Source organism: Enoplosus armatus, chromosome 23, assembly GCF_043641665.1.
Source record: "Enoplosus armatus isolate fEnoArm2 chromosome 23, fEnoArm2.hap1, whole genome shotgun sequence".
Classification (NCBI taxonomy): Eukaryota; Metazoa; Chordata; class Actinopteri; order Centrarchiformes; family Enoplosidae; genus Enoplosus; species Enoplosus armatus.
Window position 1 is genome coordinate 15,322,701 of NC_092202.1, and position 14,371 is coordinate 15,337,071.

The window sequence follows — 14,371 nt, forward strand, 5'->3', positions numbered from 1 at the left end:
CGGGTCAGGGGTTAAAGTTCTTTTTCTTCTTCTTCTTCTCTTTTGCGGTTTCGAGGCAGTTTGGCTTTTAAGTGCATTACCGCCACCTCCTGGATTGGGGACCGCGTAGTGTCACTCCCACACCGCCGCACAACCCTGCGTTCGTCGCCGCAGCCGCAGGATTCGGCCTGAAGGGAGTTTCATTTCAACAGTTCTAGCGGCGGATTAGCTACGCGAGGCGTTGTTTCTTAGCGCGGCTAGTGGAGCTCGGTAGCGAAACGAAATCCCTCACAGTCCTCCACGTTTATCGGTATGGCGCGCCCTCTTGCGGTATAAAAGTGAATGTGCGTGAGCTCCGGAGACATGGCACGCAAAACATACATTGTCGGTTACTCCATTTTTAATCGCTACCCCTAGTTTTTCGAGAATGACTAAAAAATGCCCTCCAACATCTTGGTTTTTGTCCAACCAACAGTCCTGAACCCAAAGATATTCACTTTACAATGATATGAAACGGGAGAAGGCAAACTCCTCACATCGGAGAAGCTGGAAGCTTTAATTGTTGGGCATTTATTTCTCTTGATAATTCACTTAAATAGCCGTCAATTAAAGGTACCCTATTGAATTTTTGGACCGCGAGCGTTGCTATGGAGCAATGTTTTGATGGGCGGCCCTACGATTTTGTTTGTGTCTCAAACAAAAAAAAAACGCCTTTGCAAATCGTTTATGAGTACAGGAATGCATTTCGACGCGTTTGTTTGGCCTCAAGAACGCACGCAACGTGTTTTGGTGAGAAACAGCGAATGTCGGCGTAACTCGTTGTTTACCAAAAAAAAAAAATTCAACATGGCACCTTTTAATTTTCTGCCTGTAAACGAATTGATTCATTCAGCACGAGTGGTAGGGAAGGATTTCACTCTATACAGTCTGGTGAACTGGCCGTCAAACGGGCCTCAAACCGCTGCTGAATTTTTTTTTTCTCCAAAATTTGAGATTTAGGAACTATATGATTAAGTAAGTAAACCAGATTACAATCTGACCATACAGCGCATTCAATGCCAAATTTTCAAGACTCGCTTTTGATACCCGTGTAAGCGGACATGTTTCTGTGCGCACCAGAAGAAACAATGAGTTCGACGCCCAGCCCTTTGTCGTTCGCTTCCTGCAGGCCTCAAGGCAGCTGGTAGTCAGCAGCGCCTCACAACCTAGTGAGCTAGCGCGTGGGTTGGCGCACGGGCGACTTGTGAATAATTAAAATGCCAAAATGGTGTCGTGGCTGCGGGCCAATAATTTGATAACAAGTGGCAGGGATTGGTTTTCAAAGGGCCGGCCCCTGAATGCCTCCAAGCAGTGTTTCTCCCCCCAGAATGTTCACTCCTTCTTTGTAATTCTGCAAAGCAACAGGTGGCTGCATCACCCCACCAGCACTGATATGCGATATTCTTGCGTCAAATAGAAGGTTGGCACCAAACCGAAACAACAGGGACTTAGAACGCTGTTTGCTGTCATTATGTTCTGTTAACTTATTCTGACGGGGGCTTCCTTCCTGCCCTCAGGCGTGACCCGCAGACGTGATGGAGAGCTTGAAGATCCGATTTGATTTCCCCAGCCCCGTCATACAAGCCCAGGTAAGCCACTGGCTCTAGACTAGACGGTGACGTCAGAGCGAAAACATTCTCCCCATCTTTTTTTTTCCCCTGTTCCCATTTCCACTCCTGGGACCTTTTTGTCATTTCAGGTCATTTAGCTAAATTAGCGAATGATCTATCTTTGATTCTTAGTTTAGTTCCTTTACCTTTTTTTCTTTTCCTTGCTTGTCTCTTGTTGTTGCACTATCCTTTATGCTGCTGTAACAATGCAAATTTCCCCGCTGAGGGATTAATAAAGGATTATCTTTATCTTGTCTTGTCTTAGAGTTTAAAACTAAAACCTTTTAATGATGCGTTCAAAGAATTGGAGTTTGTTAAAAGAGTTAGGAGGACTTAAAGCCTTGTTTGTGCTCAGGCGAGCAGGCCGCCGTAGGTGTCGCGTGAGCTTTTGAGATTGCATGGATGGCGCTTATGCTTAACGGGCGGTCCGTTGCAGTATCCTCCGAAACGCCAGTGGAAGATCGACGTAAATAAACCAACATGGCCGCACTCTGCACTAGAGCTTGTTGTCGCAGAGGAGGAATTTATCTGTTTTTATCCATTAAATGTGGCGGCGGTCTCAGAATCACGTGGCCGTCCCATGTGGTCTCTCATGGAAGCGGTCGTAGAGGTGCTTGAAATGACGTACCGGCTCAGCCAGTCTAGTCTCACAGGCGTCCATGTTGAAATGACGCGCCGCAGAGTTACAAAAATTCAGGGAAGCCAGAGGGTGCTGGGAGATGGCCTTGAAATACGGGAGAAACCTGGGCAGGTATGATCCTGACTCCAGTGCCAAGGCTTCGTTTATAAAACTGACTTACGATCAATTTTTAAAGTATGACTTGAGCAGAGTGGTTATTTATAAAAAAAACTTACTTCGACGTGGAAATGGTCTCGTCTCCAAGCAAACTCTAGACTAAGTGATTTTCCTGCTGGTTATGGAGGGGTACTGCAGTTTGGGACGCATGCGCCTCAAGCCTGTGGCGAACTTTGCGTTAGCTTCATGAACAATGTGATAGGAATGATCAATTTAGAGGTGTGACGAATTACTCGCCAGGCGCAAGGTGTGTATACTACCATAATAATACTGCGTTGAATTAGAAAGAAGTAACCATCCTTTTAGAAGGGAGAGAGTTTTCAGAGACCGGAATGATGATCACGATGAGAAATGTCGAGAAATTGGCCAAGAAACGCTCCGTCAGATGTGCGATTTAGCCCCTCATCTGGACAGGAAGACACGCTGTAATCATGCTGTACTCGTCTCGGTCCAAGTTTGTGTCCACTTTGGGATCTAAAGGGTGATGATGAAATGTTCTTCTCACTTGACGTTTCCACCCACGTCTACAGTTTTTGTGTCAGACGTCTCCTGTGACCTTAAGTCGGCTGTAGCTGTGGTCAGAATGGCGGTCCAGCGAGGATTCAGAGTGGCCAGTTGGCAAAACAGAAATAGGTTTGTAGGTAGTGCTTGATACCAAAAAAAGACTTTTGGTGGAGCATCGCTTAAATGGCTCTTTCAAAACAGTACCTTACTTTATTTTAATAAAGAAAAGTTAAAAAAAAGTACATGTATGTCTGCCTTTTGTTTTCCAGACTGTGAGAAATCTTGTTGCTGGTGTGCTAAAAGAGAAAGGGCCAAATGGGCAAATCACGCAGTCCTCCACCCAGGTGAGTTACATATCAAAATAATGTTGTTGTTTTTGTGACTTAAAGGCCCCATGAGATGGCCTCTTTACTCCCAAACGTGTTTCCTGAAAGAAAGGTGACTATGCGATTGGAGGGGCTTGGATTGGTCAGAAACCTTTGATGGTTTCATTGGTTGGAGTTCATATCGATGGCCTACTTGTGCAGCCTGTCCAGGAAACAGTTTTTTTTTTCAAGAAGTTAAAGTACCCATTTCACTGGTGATGTTTTGCAGCACCGTCACTTGCTTGTAACAAGAACCAAGTTGTTTAAAAAGTAATCTTTCCAAACCCTGCATATGGACCGGACAGTATCAAGGACAGCAATTTCTGTACCTTCTTTATCAAGTCCACTAAGGTTAGGCGCCATTTTCTGCTTTTGGACGGTAAAAGTCTTATTCAATGGTGCTTTGAAGCTAAATGTGTATGTTGTTGCTGTATGTCAGGGTCCAGCGTTGGAGACTCTGTGGCAGCAGTGCAGCAGTGGCTCTGCTCTGGTGCGTTCGGCCTGCTGCGATGCCGTAGTACTGCTGGTGGAACAAGGCCACGCAGACCTGCACTACGTCCTGAACAGTGTCCTCAACCTGCTGCCCTCCGCCAGGTGTGTTTTGATTGTTTCTGTCTATTTTGTGCCATTCTTGTACCTCTATGCACAAAATGGGTTTTGGGACAACTTAAAGGATAATCCCCCGTTTATTACAACTTGAGTCTCATTTTTGGAGATTCAGCCTTCATTCCTGTCGATGATGGTAAGATTGTACTCACCAAGTTAATGTCTGACGCCGGATCAATCCGCCGGTCGATCCGTTGTATCAAACCGTCGTGGTGAAGAGGGAGCTGAGCCGGAAGGCAAAGCTTTTCGATTTTCCGCTCGGTCTACGTTCCAACCCTCACCTGTGGTCATGAGCTTTGAGTAGTGACCAAAAGAATGGGATCACGGATACAAGCAGCCGAAATGAGCTTCCTCCGCAGGGTGGCTGGGCTCAGCCTTAGCAATAGGGTGAGGGGCTCAGTCATCCGGATGAATGGAAGTTAATCGCTGAGTTCCATGTTTCCCCTGTGTTTCTCAATAAGATAAACACGGCGCAGTCGGACGATCAGATCAGAAAATCTGAGCCAATTTGTAATAAACCGGAATTATCCTTTAAGTTGAACCTCGAGAATTCACGGATTCACACCCTGGAGATGCTGTTTCATTCACATATGAGACGGTGCTCATGTCGACTTTGGATCATTTACTGGGAATATGAGCAAAGTTGTATCAGTTTTGTAAGTATTAACGTGTTATTCAGTAGATATGTTCATGGGTTTGTGTAGTTCCTGAAGATGTTGACTGAACCATACAGACCATGACACAAAAACTGTGACTACGTCTCCGTATAATATCATTGACATCACATGGACTTCTTTGGAAAAAGGCTAAATTAATCAATTACTGACAAAAATGAACTCAAACCACCGCACAGTACATGGCATGCTAGTCCTGTAGGTAACACAGCACCTCTACGCAGAAGCATAATTCAGCTTTTAGTAATAGGACACTGCCTCATTGTCCTTGCCCCCCCCCCCCCCCCCCCCCCTTCCCTCGGCTGACTTGGATCCATTAATTCTTCTCATGTCCCGACCGTCAGAGCCGGAGGAGCCGAATCTAACTGCAAAGTGACCTTTTCTATTCAACGTGACATGACTCATCTTCAAGAGGCTGAGCGAGCATTTTAAATGACCTTTTTGCCAATGGTTAGGTGGGACAAAAAAAAAAACATGCCAAAATAATTTAGATTTGGTTTGGTTTTACTTTATATTCAGAATATTTTCAGTGGAACATCAGACATTCAAATAAGAGGCTGCGGTGCAGTCAATTTAGCCGCTCTCTTTTACATTCAGAGCTTAGTCTACACTTAGTCTAACACTGAGGCCTACTGAGAACCCAAACTCTTGATTTAACAAAAGCTGATGTTCTTCAAATAAAATATGAGATGGGTCTGAATGCATTTGGAATATCAGTTTTATCAGTGTTTTTTTTTTTATCTGAACTCTGTTTTCAAGAAATGTTTTACTGAATCAGATGATTATTAACTTTTACCAACAGTAATGATTCCTTCAGTTATATTATTATTATTATTATTAGAAGAGGACCTTCGCTGTAGTTTTAGGTTTGTCTAAATGCTTCAACATTAGGTGTATCAATTTTACGACTGTGTCCTCTGTGCTACATTACCTGGTTGGTAATGAATGCACAGCTGCACCTATCAATATTTTATATGAACAAATCTAGACGAATATGGACCAAATGACTACACTTTTAGGGACGGATCCACAGAGGATTAGGCATTACGCAGTTTCCCTCGACTCCGTGGAGGGTGCTAGCATCTTTCAAGCTCATTGTTTTCGTGTCAAGGGCCCGAAAAATGTACTGTTCCCGTTGACTCTCACCGCTCTCATCAACCTGGTTTCCAGCAGCAGCAGCAGCAGCAGCAGGGCCAGCAGCTCCCCCCCCCCCCCCTGCTTCCCGTGTTTATGCTAAGCCAGGCTAACCACATCCTGACTCAGCCCTGTACTGAACACACAGATCAATTGACTTTGATCCTCGCATCTCCCTCTCTGAAAGAAAGCAAATACGCCTACCCCCCCCCCCCAGAAGTCTAGAAGTCTAGAAGTCTAACTATTCCTCGTCAACGTCAATGTGTATCAGTTTGGTTGTGTTCTGAGTCTTTTCCTGACATCCTGCGTGTCCTGTTTCTGACTTGAACTCTGAACAGAAATGTCCAGGGGCTGATAAAGGTCGTTGGGCGGCTGCTACAGATGCAGGCAGACCACAGAGACCAAGAAACGCCCTTCACCTGTCCTTACTCCATCAGGTCAGTCTTGTTTTGTATAATCTGGGATAGTACATGTGTAGTTATGATGGCGTCATCAGGGTTATTTTCTCTGACTGTGCTGTTGGACTAATAGAGCGCTGCAGGAATGAGTCCTAAAACCGAAAAATGAGTCCGCATTTTTACACTTCCGGTCCCTTAGTCTGGAAGTCAGTGGGTTTTTGGTTAGATGCCTGAAGTAAGGTCTGTGGTTACGCACAAGCTTAAGAGATTTCAACGTTTTGTTCTACGACATAAAATGCATCAGTAGATACCCCCCACTCGTGAATTTTGAAGCTCTTACGTGTCATAAAAAAAGGCGGTCGCTAACAAGCGGCTAAATGAGACTACAGCGGTTGCCGCGGACATTAAACGTCTTCATGCCGAACGTGGAAAGTCATCTACTCGTTGTGTTTATGCTCTCATCGATCAGGAGCAGATTTCGGTGGACCGCTGAGGTGAAATAAGTGAACGTTTAGGTAACGCTAATGGCACACCGCCGCCAGCGCTTTGCATTGTGGGACACAGTAGGCGGTCTGACGCGTACTTTTCCCGAATCAGTACGGCGCCCGGGTGTTTTTGACGTACTGCATGCTACATGCTACATTTTGGGCAAATCCGTATGTACTGCTAGTATAGTGGGCGGTTTCGAATACAGGCCCCCTCTTACTATGGCGAAGTCAAAATGTCTGCTGAGGCCTGCGAGGGTTTGTTATCGACATTTCGGACCTTTTCTCACCTTCAGTTTGATTTAGATGATCTGGATAAACTATACAGTCTGATTGTGTGACTGCCCCATCCATGATTGTCTCACCGTGTTAGGACGTCGCAGCAGTCACTCGGGGGCCCGCGTTTTAACCACCGGAAATGAAGGTCTAGAATGGGGCGTCCAGGTGAAACGCGGAGACTTCCTGTCCTTGGATTTTCAAGGAATTGAAAACGAGGCTGTTGTCGTCGCTTTTGTTACGAGGACGGTTGATTTGGATAATGCAAGGCGATACAGGTACTTTTCAGAGTAGGGCTGGTTCTCTGTGGTGCAGGTTCGTCTATAGCGTAGTGCTGGTGCCTCCTCCTCCTCCTCCTCCTCCTCCTCCTCCTCCTCCAGTCTTAGATCTGCACCTCTGCCAACATGTTGGGGCCTCCTTAATCAGTTACAGCGGGTGATAAAAAGACTCTGCTGCTTTGTCTTTTTTTCTTCATGTTCCCCTTCTTCCCTCCTGCTCTCCATGTTTCTCTCTCTACCTCTGACACCTTTCCTTTTTTTTTTTTTTTTTTTTTTTTTTTTTTTTTTTTAGTCAATCCCATCTTAACCTTCTTTCTTTCTCACCCACAGTCCTTTTCCCATTGTCCCTTTTTCTTTCTCACTCCGTCTTCATCGCCGCCTCTGCCGTCTGCGTCTTGTCTGGCGGGCCCGACCCTCCCCGGTGGGAAGATGAATGCGCCGAGGGCAGCAGGGTGGCGCCATTGGCCTGGCCGCCTGGCCCGCCATTGGTCGCTTTGGCCCTGGCACTGCTGGGTAACTGTAAATGCTGCGGGATTAATGGAGGATGCACACTGGTGCCCATTGTTGACCGTCTGCTCGCCGCTGCCCCGTGCAATCTGCCGCCACAGACTCTGAGCCACTTCAGCCCCCCCCCCCCCCCCCCCCCCCGCCCCAGCGGGATCAGGGAAGGTTCAGGGCTCCGTCCGCCACACCACTTCATTTCTCATGTGACGCTAGTCTGGCTGTAGTCGTGCAGTCTGTGTGAAGTACTAGTAGTAGTAGTGTGAAATATGTGTCAACCTATAGCCATTTTATGGAACCCTTTTGCACGTCTAACCACCTGTCCTGTCCTATAACTCGAGTTAGCACGAGCAGCACTAGCAGTCATAGCTGAGCAGACAAAGAAAAGATCGTAAACAGAAACGTTTGTCAACAGAAAGTCACTTTATAAATATCGATATTTGATAAAAGCTTGTTAAAGAATTCAGGCCCAGTCGTGTGTACTTTACAGTTGTCAACGCTCCAAGCTACTCGTTGGTACCAAATAAAAGCCCCCCCATTATGGGTTGCCAAAGCTGAAGCCGGGGGTTGATTTTTTTAGGGTGTAAGAATATATATAGAAATATATATATATATATATATATATATATATACAAATATAACATGTCTCACCTCACAAGCCAGCGCAGATTATCACAACGTTTAACCCCATATGCAAGTCATTTATTTTTAATTTATATATTTTTTTATCTTAAATATTTAATTAATTAATATTTTTGAAATATATATATGTGTTTTGTGTATATGTGTGTATATATATGTATGCATGTATATATGTGTATATATGTATATATGTATGTGTGTATATATATGTATATATGTATGTGTGTATATATATATATATGTATATATGTATGTGTGTGTATATATATATGTATGTGTGTATATATATATATGTATGTATATATATATATATATGTGTGTGTATATATGTATATAAGTCCATCGTTTTTGCTTTCTCTGAAGTTAGAGTGCCCCAGCTTTTTGAGGATGGGAACATTTGCCAGATACCATCTACTGCTGAGTGAGGAGGAGGAGTGGTTATATTTGCAATCTGAGAGGAACTTGTCACATGTTATCTCTCGAAGATTAAAGACAAGCTGCCGGAGGGTTTGTGGCGAGTAACGTTTGTAGCGACGTTTGCGTGCTTTCGGTTAGTAAATCAGGCCTACGTCCCGCAACCCAGACTTCACCCCCAGTGCAACCTGCAGACGTCCCCAGGAAGCGGGCCGTTAACAGCGGACTGATCTCACCTGGCCCATTTGTCTGCCAGCGCTGTGACTCAGCTGTGAACTTGGAGTTGAACTAAAAGGAACACTTCCTGCCTCTTCCTTTGTGTGTGGCAGCTGGGGGGAGAAAAAAAAAAGTGGTGCGAGAGGCTGATGGATGGGAGTTGCATTGAAGCTGAGGGTTTTGGAGACGGCCACAGGGAACCTGAGGAGGATGGGTGGGGGGGGGGGCAGAGATGGTCAGACAGATTACACCATGTGAAGAGTGGGAAGAAAGAGTAGAAGGGGGGGGGGGTCCAGCCAAGTAAGTAGTCCATGTCTAAGCCCCGCTGCAGGCTGCCACAGGCACAGACACGCTCAAGTTGTTGAACTTCCTTCCTACACTTAGATATGTGATGATGAATGGAAAGCATTGGTTAAGTGGACCTGATGGCGGTGATCACCCCCCCTCCACACACACACACACACACACACACACACACACACCAACCCTGTTGTGTTAACCCCTGGCCTGTCTGTGGGCTGTGAGGCTCAAACAACACACAGACTTCACCTTGGCTTGACTTCATTTGACCCCAGTGTTTCGTCTGGACTTAATGGGGTTTTTGCAAATTCAAGAGCACACTGGGCAGCCCAGGTAGAGGACAGGGAAACTTGTCTTTTATTGTATTATATCGCAGACGCGAACATCATGAAGATGCAATGTGAATAGTAGAGGGATGTGGCATGTTTTGAACGGACCCTATCGGCTAAAACGCGGCCGGTCAGAAATCCATCCTTTCCTTTACTGGAGTCTGGTGTGTGTGCTAGGTCTTCATGTTGCCCACAAGATGCACTGCGGGGACTTTGGTGACGCCTTATCTTTGCATCGAGCACATCTGGTGACATCCGTGTCACGCGCATGAGATCAAAATGGGAGAGTTTGGGACACCGGGTCTTTTGCTTTGCAGGAGCAGCCCTCACCCGTACATCACGGCCCTGGAGAACCGGGCGGAGTGCTGGCCCGCCCTGCTGCTGGAGATTGATGACTTCGTCCAGCGGGCTGCCGACAGGTGAGCGCGGCCGCGAAAAACCAGTGGCCTTGAACCCATCCATCCTTCACTGCGTGAATTTCAAAAGCCATCCGTGAGGAGCGCCCCAGCGCCAAATAACTCATCACACCGCTGTCGGCTGTTATTACCCGCCGCTGACAAATGCATACACACACACACACACACACACACACACACACACACACACACACACACACACCACGGCGCATGCAGCACGGATCATTTCAGTTTCACACACACGTTCCAGTGGTAATCAACCCCGGTGTCAGCCAGCATTGTGTGTTTGTGTTTGTGTTTGTGTTTGTGTGTGTGTGTGTGTGTGTGTGCGCACTGCAGACGCGAGCCGGCCTACATCACCATGCTGGCCCCCTTCCTGAGGTACTTGTACTGCGAACCCCAGAGGCGACCCCAGCACGCCCTCCTGCGACACGGCCTCCTCGGGGCGCTGCTGCCCCTGCACCCGGGGGCGGGGTCAGACCAGGAGCCGGCCCCCCCGGCGTTTGACAGCCTGCTGCACTGCCTCTGTCAGCTAGTGCCACACATGCAGGTGCCGGAGTTCGACATCGTCAACAAATGCCTCAAATGAATGTGTTGGTTTATTTTTAACCCTTCCTTTCCGGTGCAACCAGTAGCTTATGGTGGCTAATGTTAGCTCACTTTTCGATCAATATCGGTGTGTAACTGTCATGAGTGGGCGACTTTAATGACTTTTACGGCGTTTGGAAAAGATGTAAAAACCTTCCACTCACTCAGCCAGGTCACCTGATGATGATGATGATGCTATTATATATTATATACCACTCTAAAAAATGTTTACCATACCAGTGTTTGGTATCTTTTTTTTTTTTTTTTTTCCACTTTTTGTTTGTTTGTTTGTTTGTTTTTTACTGTCAAAACCACGCCGTTGTGATTGGCCACTATTCTAGGTTAAAAGAACATTGGGGACATGAAAGGAAATTCAAGGTGCTATTGTGCCATAATTTGTGGTCATAGTGGCCACTGTTTACCACGAGTTGCACATTCCCTCTTTTAATTAAATTAAAAATGTTTGCTTATGCTTATGAAATAGTCCCCCCCCCCCCCCACCCCCATAGCCTCATTTAGATTCTATTTTGATTTTTACAATATTGAATCACAGTGCATGTAATTATTATTTTTTGACACAGTTGTACAAAAAGTAGAAAGACGAAATAATGAAACCTCTGTAGTCCTTAAACTGCCTTTTACGGCCGAGTGACTCTCTCAAATTTTCATGATCAGATCATGAAAGACATGTACTCGCCTTAAATATTTGAACATTGACTCCCATGGGAAGCATCCCCGGGCCGCTTAGCAGTGACATTTATACAAGCTATTATGCTTTTCCTTATTCCCTGTCATATATATATAATGTTACAATGTCGGATATTGATACTAAACGTAGCCAAATAATGAGGTAAATGTATGTAAAAGTGATCCCTGTGAGCCAAAAGCTCAGGCTGCAGACTGCTCTGAATGCTCCGTTTCAGTTTTTTCAACCGCCGTGTCTCTCTGATGTCAGAGAGGCCCGGATGTCCTTATATGGTATCTCTGCTCCAGGCACAGACCAGATGTTTATGTTTATGTCAGCATTGCTTAATGACGTTAGGCTTACAGTTTGCCTTTGGAAAGTCTTCTTTTCATCTTATGCCACAATTATCAAAATAACTTGAAAGATGGTATAATCACAACCCCCCCCCCCCCCCCCCCCCACAAAAAAAAAAAACACGAAATGTCAAGTTAACTTTTTCAAAATCTGTCACTCATGTTCACTGACACAAAACTAACCAAATGAAACTGATACGTTTCGAGGGGAACACGTGGCGCGCTTCTTCGGTCGAGGCAAAGCATGAAAGCGCTAAGAGGTGTTTTGTGTGTCGCCCTCTCCGCCACGGCAGGTGGACAGCGTGGAGGCGCTGCTGGAGCTGCGCGGCTTCGCCGACGCTCTGCTTCGGGGCCTCGCCCGGGCCCCCGAGGAGCGCTGGAGGTCAGAGAGGGCCGGCCTCCTCCTGCAGCTGCTGTGCGCCTGCCAGCGCTGCCTGGAGTTGGACGGGGACTGCCGACCTCTTCTCGACTCGCTGCAGCGGCTCCTGCCTGCCTGCCAGCAGGTGACCTCATAATCAATATCAGTATCTCACACACACACACACACACACACACACACACACACACACACACACACACCGCAGCACGTCATGTCTTATCAACTTTATTTGCGCTGTGTCACACCTTTTATTGTTATTTGTAGGGGCTGCCGTTGGACGAGCTGTTGATGGGCGTGGCCCTGCTCCTGCTGGAGGCCCCTGCAGCTCAGCAGACCGGCCTGCTCAGTCTGGGTAAATATTTGATTTTGACCAAAAAAAAAAAAATGTCTGTGAGCACCCGCCCCCTTTGTATTTAGTCTTTTTAAAAAAAAACTGGACCCGGTCTGAATCAAACGACCAATCACTGCTCACAGTGAAGAACCAAGTTAGAGGCTAGCTGGTGAACACAGTGGAGCATATCTTTTATTGTATCTCATGCATTTATCAGCGCCCATAGTTTCCCCCTAATAACTCCCTAGACAGGAACTGATGTGTACGTGCGACCGTTTTGGCGCTACGGTAGTTGGAGGGAAAATGGAGGGACTGTGCGTTTTTTGTTCCCACTGATCACCAGACCTGCAGGGTTCAGGTTTTAGCATGCTCTGCAATTGCATTTCAAAATGAAAGTGAAATGTAGTTCGAGCTACCATAATCCTTCCCATGGTGGCATGTTTAAGTCCCTCAGTGTTGCTCTGTTGTTTTAATTGGCTTTACCCCCCCCCCCCCCCGCTCCTACTTTATGCTACTTTACACGCAACGTTTTTGTCCTGTCTTGTTCTGCCCCTCTCTCACCGACACAGCGCTAAGTTTAGTCCCTGACCAGGCCGAGTCCCCGTCGCCCTGGTTGAGTCCAGTCCTGGTTCTTCCCGTGCTCCAGCTCCTGTCCTGCTCGGGCCTCGTCGAGCCGCTGGCCGACCGGCAGACGCACGGCCTCAACCGAGACTTGGCCCACAGCCTGCTGCGCGGCATCAGCCGAGAGACCGGCGAACCCGGAGAGGTGACGCTGCCTCTCAGACTTGTCCTGTGGATCGGTTTATGTGTTAAATGACAGATTTTAAGCGTGGAGCAAGCAGCATGTTAAACCTTTTTCAATTTCTTACTCAGTCCGGCCCGCCACTGGCCCTCCCTCTCACTTCCTGGTACAGCGAGCTCAGCGTGGCTCTCTCCGTGCTGCGCAAAGTGGCCGGCGATCCGGCCGCGGCGGCTGATTGGCTGCTGTCGGTCAGCTCGGCGCTGTCGTCCGGCCGGCGCCGGCTCTCCTCCCTCGCCCTCATCGTGAGCCATCTCATCCTCACGGGGCCGGACGACGTCTGCCAGCTGGCTCTGAATGCAAGCCAGGCCATCGCTGCAGCCGACCCCTGCCAGGTGAGATGATCCGCCAGGACTCCTCCTCTCCCCCAGTGAATATTCATACAATAATAATAATGTATTACAGCACTCACAATACATGAGGCTTAAATTATGTAAAAAAAACAAAAAACAAACCAAGATGTTTAGCGGCCATTAATAGGTATACAATACCAAATAAATGCCATACATTTTTAAATAAAAGATGTTTTAGTCAACATGGAAGCTGTGTTCAAACCGCCTACTACACTAGCAGTGCGTGCAGGTTTGGCCAAGATGTAGTGTGCACTATGCAAACAAAAGCAAAATATAAAGGTTCCGAATACAGCCTGAGACTCATTTGAATGGATGTAGGCGGTGATCCAGAGGTCTGGAACCAGGCTTCACCACACCAGGTTGGCTGGTAACTTTGGGAGCGGTTCATGTTTTTCTTTTTTAATACATTTTCAAAATATTCAAGATCACCATCAAATACACCACCGCCCTTCTCTTTCCCAACCATCCGCTCATCCTCCCAATCCAACCCCCCCCCCCAGTCCCACGCCGGCCCCACTCAAGCAGACTACAACTGTCCGCAAACTGCTCACTGCGCCAATCTTGACGCCATCTTAGTGGCCACTTTTTCTGTCACTAATATTCATGGATGTAGCTAGCTAGCTAGCTGTGAAGGGAAATGACAGCCCCTGTTTCTGTAACCAGGGGAAACAGCCGCTAATGGGCACAACGTTAGAGCTGTTCGAATCGTCGCCCACGTCTCCAGTTAGTTCAGCAGTTCAGGTTTGAAACCAGGCTAAAGTCTTCGCAACTTGATTTTTATAATCCGTTGAAACCAGTGGCGGCCTGAAAGGTTTGGAGAATTCTCAACAGCGACAAGATCACCATCAAATACGCAAATTCTAAAACCGCCCTTCACTTTCTTGACCCTCCGGTCTCTCCTACTCATCCTCCCAATCCAAC

At 46.9% G+C, this 14,371-nt stretch overlaps 1 protein-coding gene across 1 annotated transcript in view; it reads left to right on the forward strand.

Moving 5' to 3' along the window:
• The first annotated feature begins 1,532 nt into the window (after positions 1-1,532).
• The window catches only part of focad (focadhesin), a 31,096-nt gene continuing 18,257 nt past the window's right edge, over positions 1,533-14,371 (forward strand). The window contains exons 1-10 of the mRNA XM_070929677.1: positions 1,533-1,607; positions 3,198-3,272; positions 3,733-3,887; positions 6,046-6,144; positions 9,864-9,965; positions 10,302-10,512; positions 11,882-12,091; positions 12,232-12,319; positions 12,868-13,064; positions 13,172-13,432. Of these exons, the coding sequence (XP_070785778.1) occupies positions 1,554-1,607; positions 3,198-3,272; positions 3,733-3,887; positions 6,046-6,144; positions 9,864-9,965; positions 10,302-10,512; positions 11,882-12,091; positions 12,232-12,319; positions 12,868-13,064; positions 13,172-13,432 (1,452 nt within the window). The 5' untranslated portion in view covers positions 1,533-1,553. The remainder of the gene's footprint in view (positions 1,608-3,197; positions 3,273-3,732; positions 3,888-6,045; positions 6,145-9,863; positions 9,966-10,301; positions 10,513-11,881; positions 12,092-12,231; positions 12,320-12,867; positions 13,065-13,171; positions 13,433-14,371) is intronic.